The 15,829-nt window shown below is 30.9% G+C and overlaps 1 protein-coding gene across 1 annotated transcript in view; it reads left to right on the forward strand.

Annotated features, from left to right (window-relative positions):
• Positions 1-228: 228 nt before the first annotated feature.
• LOC130443920 (hemicentin-2) overlaps positions 229-15,829 on the forward strand; it is a 182,152-nt gene continuing 166,551 nt past the window's right edge. Inside the window, exon 1 of the mRNA XM_056778818.1 lies at positions 229-517. Coding sequence (XP_056634796.1) covers positions 415-517 — 103 coding nt within the window. The 5' untranslated portion in view covers positions 229-414. The remainder of the gene's footprint in view (positions 518-15,829) is intronic.

Here is a 15,829-nt window from a genome sequence, read left to right on the forward strand (position 1 = left end):
GTTTACAGAAAAGATATTTCTCCTGAGTCATGTAACGAAAGCTTCATCTATCCTATTAATTCTATTTAATTATATACTTTTCTAATTAATTTCAATATCATTGAAAAAAATTCTAGAATACTTTGCTTCAATACCCAATTGTAATACGCTGGCAACGCTGCTAAAGTCGTAAGCTGTCGCTTGCCGTTTCAAACTTTTTAGACTTAAGTCGCGTGTGAGCTTCAAAAAGTGAAATAGTGTTGTATGCGCCCTGAGTTCGGCACAAAGTGCACATATGCGCTGATAATGCTCGTTTTTGTTTTTTAATTTAGCGCCGTCTTTTAAATGAGAGTCACTGAAATGCATTCGATTCTATTTCTGTAAGATAACATTTGGGCGAGTGGTACAGTGAAATTCACATGATGGGGTAGCAAAATGCGACGGGGAATTTGCTATTTTGAATGTGACTTGTTGGTGGTGTTCTTTGTGTCTTTGAACGCGGTGCTATGTTTGGATACCAAAGAGTTCCAGAAAACTTGTAAGTAATCTCAAATATCAAGTGCTACCTATATATAAGAAATTTTTAGTAGATTTCAGATAATGGAATGAAAATAATCGGAAACTTATTACCTCAGGTATCATTCAGTTACCATCTTATTTAATTTAATCTCTGGGGTATTTGTTATACGTAAGCTTGGAATTTCTCACTAATAGATTTGAAACTAACAATTCAAATTTCTTTATTAAATGAAAGACAATTTATTTTGTTATCCTCGTTTTCAGTCCATATATTAAACTTTTCTAATAAGTTGCTTTAACGTCACTCTAGGTCTCTTGAATACTAACCTTGGCTTGTACTGTTTAAATATCTCAAAGAAGCTACGCTAATGCTGATCTTGGGACATTATATGAGCGTTGAATAATGATAAAGATTATATAAAGCCGCAACAATCATTAAGCGAAATATAGTATTTTTCAAAAGGTAGTTTTAAAAATATTGTACACTACTATAAAAAATAATACTCAGGGTTAGATTTGTTACTAGATCGTTTTTATGAAAACCATATTCTTATATCACATTCAAATGTTTTATTTCAAATTGAAAGCTCATGTTGTATCAGTGGAATATTATTTCTATTTCTTTCTTTTCAACATTTTGGAATAATAACTGAAAATATCCTTTCTGTGAATGTCAGAGTAGCGAGAATATAGAGGAAGAAATTTGAATAAATTATATGAAAGTTATTTTCAATAAATATATGCCGCCATTGTTGCTCTATGGGCTTTACAGTAAACTCACTTCAATCATTTATTTTTGAAAAACCTTTTTACAAAATATGGACCTTCTATTATTGTGTCACAGTTACATTTTGGATTTCGCAAAACCGATGTCCTTTGACAAAATCAAAACTTTTTCATTGATTAGTGAATAAATACGAAAAAATTCTTTTGAATGGCACAACTAGTGCGGTGATTTCAATTTTGAATATTAAACATTTTCTAGTATCATACGTTTTTACGTATAGATAAAACACATTTAAAATTATTCAACAGCTTTATGAGAGACATTTCTAGAAATGGTTCTTGAAATACAAAACGATTTTAATTAATTCTCTATCAAAATCTTTCGAATATGGACACTACTCCCATAAATTAAAAAAATTAGCACAAGGTAGCAATTTCACCTATCCAGTATCAATATGTAGTTTCAACTTTGCTGTTCATCATCAACGAAAACAACATATTTTTTAACCTCTTCTCCATATATAGAAATGTGGAAACAGATGTAGATTTTAGAAATCATATTTTCGACATCAACTTTTACTCAAAATGGAACTACTAGTTCAATATTTTATGGAGAGAATGGTAAATAGTAAAATTTTTATTGATGTTGTATGCACTCAAAACAGACACAGGAATATTGTGGTGAGATATGGAACTATCAATAGAATCCAACATTTTATTCGTAGATTCATCATAACTTTTGCAAAAATCGTATAATCTGTTTCGTATCCCATTATCAGTATCAAAATATCATAAAATTAAAGAAAATTGTTGGAATTTCTCGTTTATTTGAGAGACATAAATTCCTAGTACCAGTTCAACTAATTCTAACATTTGTATGCATACTAATTGTATACTCAAAACGGTATATTCCGTCACAGGAAAGGATTTATTGGCTGATATTTTGTTACCACAAATATTTGCAAGAGGAACAGAAGTAGAAGAATAGTTTAATGAGCCAAAAAAAAACTATGTAATATAGAAATTTGCTTGCTATGTTCAGCTTCAACTTTGTTTGGTCGACTGCAATGAGGACAATGAGGTATAAACATTATTTATGAAGAAAAACAGAACCACAGAAAAAAAGGAATATTCAAATCAAAATGTCGATTCCATGGTTTATATTTCACGTTCAAGATATCTTAGGGATCATTAATAACTATTATCCACTCACGTTATTTTTTTGTATCCTTTTTAGGACTTTTCTGCTTTCCACTCGAAGTTCAAACTTGGCGCAATTCCTCCTACTTTCCATAATTCAATTTTTAATTTCATTAAAAATTCAAGAGCGATAACAACATTGAATTGAAAATAATCACTCAAATCTAGAAAAAATCAGTCAAAAACAAAATTCTTCTGACGTTGTCGGAATAATATCGAAAAGTTCGGATCAAAAGACAAAGAATTGCCTTACACAAGATTTAATGTGGATTGTTAATAATTTTCAAAACAAATATATATGTTTTTGATTGTGGTGTATATTTCATTACGCGTGCGCGCGTGACAATTTTCGTGTGAAGCGAAGCAGAACGCGGAAAGTCATGGAAGAACCGGAAAATCAATTTATGGACGTGTAATGATCGATACTCTATCGTAAATGTGCAAATCTAAGATTATTTTTTGTATACTGAAATCGTAGGTGTAACACCCAACATCTTGGATACCATCAGCGCTTTCCCAAAACTTGTTGAAAAATACCTGAAAATGGAAAAACCCGAAGATTACCTATATCGGACATGGGATAAAGCGTTCTTCGGCAACCATGTTGGTGGAAAGCGGTACTGATTTGATCACTCGGATACATAGAAGAGTCCATACAAAGAAAAATAGGAGAATCACAAAAATTGCTCAACCCTTCTCACTTGCAAAATAAGAACATCTACAAACCATCTGCTTGAACATCTTTTATTTTAAAAAATGAAATACCAAAAGAACTAAACTTACGATTGTATATTGTACAATCTAAAGATATTTTCCCTTCGTCATATAAAGGTGTGGTAAAATAAAAAAGCGGTAGTTAATATTTGAACATATTTCATTTATTTTCCATACATCAAATATCTTGTGATTATTTTTGGCAATATATCTGAGCAGAAATAATTAAATTCCAGGATATTTATATGTTTGGTTTTTCAATTTGAAGAGCCTGGTCAATATTCCTATTTCAGATTCATTTCTCGAAATTAAATTACGCACGAGAACCTCTCACGATGCCAATATATCCTTGATTACGACCAAATATCAGCTAATACTTGGCACATTTCTGTTCATGTATTCATGACATATTGAAAAACAACCGAGAATACTACGCTGAAAAATTTCATTAATCTGAAATAATATCATGTACGTGCCAACACTTTTATTAATATTGACTGTTAATATGCCTCGAGATAAAACCATTCATCATAAAGTGAGGAATATTAGAAACACAATATATTATGTATCGTACGTTTGAGGACTTTTAGTTTAGCCACTTTTTGCTTGTATATTGTATATATACAAGGTGTCAATAAAAGAACATACATCCTTCCATATTTCAGCATCTATGTGAAATTCGAGTTACATGAAAATCGATTAAACCAGAAAATATTGCAAAAAAGAAGTCAATACTCAAGACAGTATACACCAACAATAGGAAACAATGAAAAATAACATATTAGACGCCGACATAGAAACAGTAGGAAGTGGAGAGGTAAATGTCAATAAAATCAATAAAACGCCATAGTATACGCCGTAAGTGAAAGAGCTAGATAAGCAAAAAAAAAAATTTCAATATATACGAAATAGGACGCCTAGAAACTGGAACAGCAACCGAGAAGAACGAAACGAAATAAACACAAGAATAAGAGAACTAAAGGAAAACCATGAGAAAAAATTTACAAAAGACATGAAGAGAGACATATATGGAAGTCAAAAAAGTACATGAGAAATGCCAAGAAGAAGCAAAGTCGAAGTCAAAGATACAATGCGTCACACCAGAGCAATGGGAAACATAATTTATCTATATATAGGAAAAACAATAATAACCATTTTTAAAAAACAGAAAACGTATCCAGAAAATCATCGATGAATAACAGTGACTGACTGCACTATTAAATCTTCCACAAAAACTATATTGGAAAGAATCACGAAAATCATGAGTAGGCGGGTAGAAAAACAAGGCTTCTGGAAGAACAGATCCAACAACGACGCAGTATTTATTACCAAACAGATGGGAAATATATTCTTCCACGTCGTCTACTATGTTGACGATGCTGTCCTCATTGCCAATACTGAAGATAATTTCCAAAGACTACTACATTTTTACACCCAAGCAGAAAAACTAAACATGCTGAGAACAACAATAGTAAGGTCCAAAGAACTGGTACGATAGCCTTAATTGAACAATTTGATCTTTTTAAATATCTACGAGCGAAAATAACAAGTCATGGAACCCTTTTTAAAGAAGTGAGAGAAGAAATAATGAAAGCAGCTCGAATTTAGTGATGCATGAAAGATATATTTCAGAAGGAAAAAATACTAAAATACTGGAACTAAAATCAAGATATTCAAAACGACTAGACAACTATCATTACATAGGCAGCAGAAGCACAACTATATACGAGAAGGATACTACAGACGATGTTAAAAGATGGATGGAATAGAGACGAAAATTCTTAAACAAACATATGAAAAGTAGACTTGCTAAGAACGGAAAAATGAACAACCCAGAAGGAAGAAGACCACAGGGAAGACCACCTGAACCAAGGATGGGGAAACTATGGCCCACAAAGCGTTGAAATCCGGCCCGCGACCATCAAACAAAAATCAAGCACAGCTTTCTTATTATCAGAAATTACATTCTCTACATACAATTGGCAGTAATGGCAGTGCGCGTCGCACATAAAACAACATGTGCGAGCGCGGACGGGGATATGAGCGAAAACCGAAAAGGTCGAGAAGGTGCGTCTGTCGTCGAACGCGCTACCCATTTGAAGCAACTATTTTTGAACACCAGCAAATTGGAATTTTATAAGTCTTTATCTAGAACACAGTACCCAAATATAGTTGCCCATACCCATAAAATAATGGCTACGTTTGGTACAAGCTATTTGTGCGAAGACACGTTTTCAATAATGGAACTAAGCAAAAATTGTCTTCTTCTTCTTCGTAAGAGGCTTTCGGATGACCTCCTTTTTTCATTGCTAGCAATTCAGCATCACAAATGAAGCCGGCTTATGATGAAGTCATACAGAGACAAAAACAGTTCCACATGTCACATGTTCCCACAAAGACCAAACCTACAATTAGTATTTCAGAAAAATCAAAACAATATTTCCATTTTACTGAATAATGTAGTGCTACTTGGCCTGCCATATATTTCGTTAGCATAAATTGGCAAGCTAAGAAAAAAGTTTCCCCATCCCTGACCTAAGCAATGGCCAGAATACTTGTAGGTGGGCCACTATTATGGTCATCCAGAGTAGAAGGAAAGTCATATTTATTTTTAAGTGAGACAGTCACAGATATTATAGCAAAAGCAAACACAAACCCTAGAATGAAAAGGATGACTCCATTTAAAAAGTTATTAAAGGAAGGAAATTGGTACGGACCGCGTTTTTTTTCAATGTATCTCTGAGGTTTTTTTAGTGTAAAAAAAGATTATAATAAATTTAATCTTTGAGAATATTCTGAAGATATACTATACAAAAACGATCATAATCTAGCTGGCAAAGTCTTATTCCAATTCGTATAATTATATACTGTAAAATTTTTTAAATATTTTCATGGAAAGCATTGGAAGTATTTAAAATCATACGAGGTTGAAATATACTTTTAGCATTTATGTCTCTTCTATAATATATATAAACCTTAATGCTAATAAAAGAATTCATAATCAAGATTGTTAGAGGGTTTTCAACGAAAAAGCATGATTTTTTCTAAACCCTTTGTGCGGGAGAAAATTATTTTCAATAATGATATTATTCTAATATCAGGTTCATATAGAGCACAATCGTAAAAAAAAGTAACCTGCGTGTTTCCAAAGGATTGATCGCAATTTTCTCAAATTAGCGTACGTGCGAGATCGAAAAAAGTTTTTAATGGCTCATATCAGAAGAATGAGTCAGAATTTTTATTCAACATTTCAGGAACATTTTTTCTAACAGTTTTACTGATAACTTATGAAAGAAAACAATTGTTCTTTTGAATCTAACCTTAAATCCTATTTAGACTGTTTTGTCAAATATACATTGAATCAATATTAACTTCATATCGCACTTTCAAATAGTGTCATATCGCAAAAAGCTAGAAAAGATCTTTAATTGTACTATTGGCACTAAAAAAATTGGAAATCTTATCTCAAATTATCTCATGTAAGCAGTTATCATTGTAGAAACTTTGTCAGTTTTTGAGTTATCATCCGAAGAGAGAAAAATTATTTTCATTCGCTTATTACTCGATAGTTTGGTTTTTTTTACACTATTTGAGCGGAGGTGTGATACTTGCTCATTGTACATCAAACGTACAAATTCTCATTATTTCCAACAAGCGAATCATTACATAATTGTGAAGTATTATAAATACATTTTTCAATAAACATTAATTATAATGCAAAATACATAGTATGGTTACCACAGTAGTTTTAAAGGATATACAAAAAATGGTAACAGTTTTTTCCCCTAGAATTTCTCAATAAGTTATTTCGATTTCTTCTAAATGAATCCTACAATACATCTTCTCACCAGCAGCCGTAGATTGCTTTTTAGCAACTCTTTCGCCAAATTGATTTCAGAATGATTTACCCATATATTGATTTCCGTTTTTTCATTCTTGAAGAATATGAGAATTTACCACAGCACTTCTCTATACCATACCGTCCTAAAATGAATCTTGTAATTCGCTGTCTAACAGATACATACAAGATTTACCTTTACATATTTGAATTCGCCCAATACCATTATTTTTAAAATAAAACAAACCAAATAATTTCTTTTGATGCATATCGTATATTTTTGTATGCTTTTATATAAAACGGTCAAAAGATGGAAAACCAAACACATCCTTTTGCAAATTTCATTATGAATGATAAAAAAGATTTAGTTAAGATTAACAGTACTAAAAAATTATGTTCTTTGTTACCTAAAAACCCAAATTTTCACTTTACAAATGATATATAATATTAAAAAAACCTATCGGAAAAATTAAAAAAAAAAATGTAATCATATCTAAACACACAATTAAAAATCAAAAGTATTTTTAAAAACATACAATATCGAATCTGGGGATATATTCTAAGCGTTTTCAATGCTAAAATACCAAATGTGAGATTTCAAAGCTACTCGATTTTAATTACCCTTCTGTTGAAACCAGGTGTCAGTATAAATCCTTTTAACCTGTAACAAAAATGTTAACACTTTTGTTTTCGAACCGAAACCGAATACTACCCCCAATATTTGTTTCAAATAATGGCAGCGTAGAATAACAACTGTTCAAACAATAATATTAATGAATCATCCCTTTAGTAACAATGCTATTTGAGTATGCATAACTTAAAACAGACGCAAAAGAATAAAATTGCTATTTATTTACATTTTATTATGTTCTAGAACCTCCGTTGAATATATTACTTTTATGTCATGAAATTATTACATATTCGTAGCATTCCTGATATGGCTTTGAAATTTGAGACATTCCAGCAATGTGACTTTGCTCATCCATAGAAAGTGTATAATAAAATCGCTTAAAAATTATTAAGAAGTAAAGTTGTAAGAGCTATTCCGTAATCGTCACAGAAAAATTTTTTCTGTCATAAATTTAAATCATTAACTAACAAATTGTTTCATATAAACAAAGTATTAGTCCTCATTGATCAAATAATTCTTTAATATGAGTTCTCTATTGTTTTCGATGTGTTTTCTGAAGTGTTTGTTCGAATTTTGGACCTTATTATTTTTTCATGTTTTCCAAACAATAATTATATGTTTTTTCTTCTGATTGAAATTCAGCGATTTTCTAAGTTCACAGTATGTGATAATCGATATTCAACGTTTTTTGTTAGCAATTTCCTCCACCTCAATGCTTTCATCGATTGCCCAAGTATCTTGATTGGGTATCTTCATCAACGTCTTTTAAGTTTTGTATGAACAACTAGTAGCGTAAATGAATGCATCTAAAATAGATATTTGAAAAATTTTATAATTATTTTCTTTAGTATACCAGAGCACATGATTTTAGATTCCACTTGTGATAAATATGATCTCCAATTAGTCCCAACCTTTCAAATGCACATGTATAAATTTGACAGCTGACCTACTGTTTGTCAGTTTTAAAGCATTTTCAGTCAAGCAGCTTCTGTTAGTTTGGGAAAATTAATGTAAAACAATGTCTTAATAAAGTAATGTTCTTTGGCAAGAATAGTATTATTAAAGACTTGATACACATTATTCGGACTTGCGAATGCGAAATAAGCAGGGATGTAGATGGACGTAGTCACAGACATTCTCCGACAAAAACATTGAGAAAGTTCACAAAAGAATTTGGATAAGCATAAAGTGGGGCTAGATAAGATAGCTGAGGCCCTAGAGATATCAGAAGAATGTGATAGAAAAATATTTCCTCTTCTTTAATTGCCTTATCCGTTGCCAACGTTGTCTATTTACAAGGCTACGTTTCTAACAAGGCTATGCGTTTCTAAACAGGTAACATTCCAAACCATGGCCTAGGTTGTGCAACCATGAATTCTGTCTTCTCCCTGTTCGTCTCTTACTGTCCACTTTGCCTTGAACAATCATCTGCCAGAGACAGTATTCTTCATGTATTAGTACGAGACCAAAATACTACAGTTTCCGTTTTATTACGGTAAAGATGACTTCATTATCTTTCCCTAGTCTTTGCATAACTTCCATGTTGATGATGTGCTACGTTCAGGATACACTCAAATTGATGATTCTGAGCTGTTCAATTGTAATAAACTCGTATTTTCTGATGGATATGCGACAATTGTTGGTATTCTTCGGAGTCCAATAGATAGTCATACGAGGGAGCTGCAAGTGATGAACCAACTCCAAAGCGTAGAAAGACGTGAAAGTCAAAACATCAACAGCAGTTATTACGCAGCGTTACTGGAGCGTTTGAAAGACGAAATCGCCGAAATACAGCCAATTTAGAAGTAGAGAGTGATGTTTCATCATTGTATGATAGCTTTAATCGTTGTATCCTTTCTACCACACTCTGTATACTTCAAAACTGATCATATTGATTCAAATTTCGCATTCAATTATTTTTATCTCAATTTGTACATTTCGTACTCTTGAAATAATTTAGCTTGAATTGATAAGAGGTGACATAAAAGCGATCAAAAAAGGCATCAAAATGCATTAAATCATGTAGAATCTCATTTCAAGTTATGATTTATTAACTAGACGTTATTTTGGCAAGATGTGACAATAATTTACGACGCATTTTTTAATGCACATTAATGTATTAACCATTTACATTCCGAATAAATATAGAAGTACATCTTTATATAATTTAGTTTATTTTCAAAAATAAATTCTTGTCCATTCTTCATAACTTCTGGGTATTGAGGCAGGAACTATAAATACTTGATGTATATACACGTATATTTTATGTTTTCACTTTGTCTTTTCTTTAGGTACACGTGGCATTTATTTAGGAACACTCTCCTCGCACCTGTGGCCTATATATATATAATTTGAAGTTTATGGAGGGCATTCCAATAATGTTGTATATCGATGTCGAGTGGTGTGACTATTTTTGTTGAGTATATTTATATTTAAAGCTATTGAGAAACAATAGTTTGCAAAGTCACCTGTTCAAGAATCAAATCAGATTTGTCCTTGTATATTTTACTATGGGAATGATGCGTTCTATTAGGTCGTTTACTTTCTACTTACCGATTTAGATTCCTAATAATAACCACGTGGTGAAGTCATTCGTGATAAACTAAGTTTTATTTTAAAATATCCATTTTTCTTCAATCGTTCAATTTACCTTGCAAACATATTCAATTACTGAAATATTCGAAACTGCTAAATTTTATATTTAGTACATCACAAGCATAATATTAGGTTTTGTTCGAGATCCAAGAAAATAACGAAAAAAGGACAATAAGCATTTAACTTTGCTGTAAAGGGGGTCAGAACATGATTTCAGTTGGTAATGGTAATAATTCGAAAAGTTATTAGAGATTTAAATTCCATTTCGAAGGATAAACTTAGTAAAAAACCAAAATGAATATATTACTCTAAGATTGAGCTTAATGGCTTGGTTAAGTTCACTCGACCAAAACTAATTAAAAGCAATTTAGTTTTCGTGATTCTGTACATTTGGAAATAAGCTGAAGAAACCTTTATGATGAGTATAATATAAAAGATTATTCTACTCATGATTGGAAGGTATGTGGTCATTTCAAAGTAACATCCTTGATTATTAGGAAAGTACAACTAATAATTGTAGAATTTAATCTGAAAAGTTTTTAACATAAAACAAATTTCCAAAAAACATAGGAAAGAAATTGTCGAAGTATAACGGTATTTCTGCTAAATTCTACTGTTTGTCAAAAATTCATAGACCTACTCTACCAGCTAGACGTATTGTAGCATTAATTAACACTCCAATTGAACCTCTTGCTAATTGGTTAGGCGAAATCTGGACATGATAACAATGATTGTTATATCAAAAACACCATTAAAATCTATGAAACTTCCAATGATATGTAATATCCACTTAAATTTATGTCTTACAGTTCTACAGCATAAAGTAAGTGATAAAAGTAAAACTCAATATAGAAAATATTAGAATTAATAATATTTATTTTTGAAAAATCACACCAATGAAGTCTTCAATATCCCCTATATTAGTAGATTATATAAGGAATTATATTTTGTACTTTGTTGTATCTGTTCACTCTATAAATTATTCTTTATTCAAGAGTATGTACTATGTAGATGATATAATTATAACCCTTCTATACAATAAAATTGACAATTTACTATTTAATTTCAATAGATTCGATCCTCACATGAAGTTAACTATTGAAGAGGAGAATACCAAAATATCATTATTTTCTCTTGAAACTAAACAAAGATGATGAAATTTCAATTGACTTGTTTTATCATTAAAATCGCTCACATAACAGAACAGAAAGATTAATTCAATCAAACAGTTAAAAAAAGAGTCTTCAAAATTCCTGATCCAACATTTCGTAATAAGAAGAATAAAATATTTCACAAACTTTTTTTTACAGCTCATAACATATTTTTTGAAAAGAATTATTTATAACATATCTGACACTGATTTTGACATCGCACTTCTGTGTGACCTATTCATACATATTTGCCATATACAAAATCAGTTACTCTTGAACTTTTTGAAATCTTCAAGAAATTCTTTTAATTGTAATAAGACAAACATTGATCAGTCGGAGAGGTCACTCATCAATCGGATAACAAAAGCGACAGCAAATTTGTCCTCATAGCTGTTCGTTAGCGACGATTGACGTAAAATGAATTATGAATCTGCCAAAGTTTTGACAACTGCAAAAAACTATGAAAACCTTCATTTTAAGAAACATTATATATTGCCCAAAATGTTCAACGTTTTAATGAGAAAACTGATTTATATAATATTAGTGAAATCTACGCATCCCTAAGATTTTGAAAAAAAAAACACCATCGGCAACCAATTAACTTTATCTAACCTATGAAATTCAACTTCACTCATAACGATTCAACCGAAAAAAATTACCTATTGAAATTTGATGTCATTCATTAACTAACCAATCAATATTCAACATCATACGCAACAACCGAAACTTATCTGCTCTATAAAAATTTAAGGTTTTTCATAATCTTACCAATAAAAGTTAACAAGGATTTGAAATCAATGAATTCAATGTCTCTTCGAATAATTTTAATTTTTCATTATTGTTATATTTGTATATATATTTTTGTATTATACTTGACCACAATTTTGGTTCCAGAAGACTGAAATATATTAGAGTTAGTACAATTCGATGTTGAATTTTGCCATAATATTACTACGAAAACACAGTACTCGGATGACTCAGCACGTATTATTTGTACAGTTCATGAATCCTTATGGATCTGACCAGTTTATAAATCATTTCACGTAATATGGAAAATTCTGATCACATATTATAGCTTGTAGTAATCTAGATATCATGAAGTTTGTTTTCGTGATTTTTAACTTTTAATATAGACCCTTTTCGATATTATACGTCGTCTGGTTTAGTTCACTATCACAATTTGAATATGACTAAAAACTTAGTTTTCTTGGGGATTCTTTCGTTTTCTTATTTCTGAATAAGTTTCCAAATTTCCCCAACTCTCATTTGTTGTTAAACTTTGTAGATATGTGAAGATGTTGGAGATAGCAATGTCATTCCATTCTATATGGTTATATTATACAATTTTTATGTACTAGAAATATTCAATGAGTACATTTTTATTATTATCTGTTATATCCACTTCTTTTATTCTCTTTTTTTTATTAAAACAGATAGATATAACTTCCGAATATAAACCGCTGTCCATTTAAGTTTGGCTGTAGTTACCGAATCGAATAGTGCAAAATAATTACGTAAGTACTATGTGAATTTTTGACTAAATAACTAGAACGCTTCCAGACAGCTATTTTAGTGAATTCGGTCTCTTCCAAAACAAGGTTTTGGAGTTATTTTGATAAACATCTCGTCCAAATCATGGCACACATATTATTCATTACATAATTGATTTATAGTGAAATGTAAGTTAAACAACTGTTGTTTGGGTTAACATACGAACATCAACATGCTGGCAAACAGCAAATATCCTATATGAAACTGAAAGTTTTGTTTCTATATTTCTCATGAAATTGGAAAAAGTCAGTGAATGGGATGTTAATGGTAACCGCAATGATTTCTATGGATAGAGCTTAAATTTATAGATTGATTTGGGAAACCTGGGAGCCACAAAATTAACTAATAGGATTAAACGACTATTATATGATCTAGATCATATAATATAGATCAGCCAACCTTTCAAATTATACGGTTACTTTGAAATTTCTGGAACCAATATTATACCAATACTCAAAATTTTCCCATCGACTTATCTACTGCCACGGGACAACATTCCAGTGGAATTAAATATATTCGCGAGAAATTTCACATTCAATATCTAACTAACTAATCAAGGATCGTGCATTCTGGCAACATCACACAGAAAGATCAAGGAAAGATGCTCAAGTATAAAGATTTTCAAATCGAGATACAACTCATGAGGAACCTGAAAGGGAGAATAATTCCCATTAATATTGGAGCAACAGGACTCATCTTTATGTCACCATGACAGCATCACTAAAGTTAAACAATTTCCTATAAAAAGTGGACATCTCATTCAGAATGGAAAGAACTCGTGCCATAATATTCACCTTCCATCCTAATGCAAAAACAACATACTAGGTGCGTAGATTGCACTGGATGTTGTTGAATCGTCAGAATCGTAATTGAAATTTGGCAAGTAAAAAAGTCTAGATTCCATGATTCATTTCATATTTTGCTTTACTGATTTTGACTAATGGCAACGGTAATCGCGTACATTATTTAAAGTTATAAAAGGGGTTGTGATTCAAAAAAAGTTGGAAAGCGCTGACTTGGAATTCATAATTCTCAAAACACTTCATATCCCTCTCAACAACAGACGAGTGAACCTTTATCACACTTTGTTGGAAAGGATATTCTCTCTGACAACATAATATTGATTACAAAAATACTGGAAGTTTTTGCAAATTCAATTTTAAGCAGTTTTCATTATTTATTTGTTTTGTTGTTGCTCCAATTATTTTTCTTGTCCATTAATATTTACTATTATTTGATGTAGTTATATGGTTGTATTCTAATTTCCAAATCAAACATATTGATGCGAATTTTCATGTCCTGTTTGTATCCAAAATTGGAGACATTCCATATGATAATATCACGTACTTACGTCGTTTTATTAAAAGCTCATTTCCTACACAGTATATCTCACAATTATTTCATTTTGAAATTCCAATTATTGGATAATTCGACATTTACTAGATGTTAAGCGTTGTTTTGCTTCTTGACACTTTATACTAGCACGTGCGACGGTTTCTTACTTGTATCTAACGCAGAAACTAAAAATAATACAACAAAATTGTTCTAATACTTTAAACGAGTGAAATACCTTTTCACAAAAAATTCCAGTTATTCAGTTTACTTCGGAATGTTTACTACTCCCAAGTAGAGAGTTTTCATGACAATTGTATGGAGAGGCAGTTTTCATTTTGCGTTGTTCGAACTCAATGCTACTTTTGTCTGTTTTCCAATTATAATGAAAAATATTGTAGTAATATGTACATATTCGCACAAGTAGCTATGAATTGATAAAGTCTCATTTCAAGAAGTTTCTTTGTCTCTAATTCTTATTTCAACATTTTTATTACCGGAAAAATTGAAAAATCACAAAACAAACTATTCTTCCGTCGTTATTGACGATTTGGTTCTCAAGTTGAAACGTTTTTGAAACTGAGTACTCGTTGAAATTGGATCATGTTCATTTCATATTTAATATGTGCTTTCGTTTAAGTTGTTGGGTTCACAAACATAGCAGCATGCTAATATTCAGATTTCTGTTTATAATTATAAATCACTTGATTGAAATTACACTTACTTCAGATGATCTTATCAACAGTTTTCAAATAGAGTCTTTTATAATGTGTTAAATTCGAAATAAAGTTGCGAAAACTGCAATTTTACATCCAATAGTTCCACAGTACCAGAATAATAGTACAGCCTCTAGAATTATTGAAATTTTTCTGGGACAAAGAAGTAGTAGTTATCAGTTTTTTTAAATATGAATTATTACTCATTGTCATAAGTAGTAAACTTCTTCATTGTGAAGAAGTGACTTCCTCCACAATGACTAATGTTTATAATTTCGGTGTTTTTGTCTAAAATCTTAAGTGGCTAATAAGTTCACCTTGAACAAGTTTTTTATAAGTAGGATAGTGTATCATCTCATTTCCATCTTTTCTTTGAAACGTTTCAGAATACAGCTGGAATAGAAAGGAGGGTCAAGATCTCAAACGATTCATCGTTCTCAACAATTAACGTTTCTGTGAATTCCTATAACTATATGATGAATTATATTAAAAATTATTATTATCTTTTCTTTGCGTTACTTGACACATTTCCAAAAAATGGAAAGATATAAAGGGTGTATTGTATAAAATAATATGTTTATTATAAGTAACATACTATCAAGCACACTTCTTATTGACTAATAGATAGTTTTTTGGAAAAAAATATTTATTAATCATTGATTCGATAGAGACAAATCAAAATATCAGCAAGATCGTCACTTTATGCATAACAGTATGAACAGTAGCTTAACAGTAACTTATCTTCATTTCTTCTACAACCAAGCATAGTAGAATCGTTGCTTTCTAATAAAATTTTCATTATTCATTTTCGTATCCCCAAATTGATTTTTTCAAAATCAGTTTGCCTGTTATTCATTATTTTCTCCTGCCTAGGGTG

The sequence above is a fragment of the Diorhabda sublineata genome, chromosome 5 (assembly GCF_026230105.1).
Source record: "Diorhabda sublineata isolate icDioSubl1.1 chromosome 5, icDioSubl1.1, whole genome shotgun sequence".
Classification (NCBI taxonomy): domain Eukaryota; kingdom Metazoa; phylum Arthropoda; class Insecta; order Coleoptera; family Chrysomelidae; genus Diorhabda; species Diorhabda sublineata.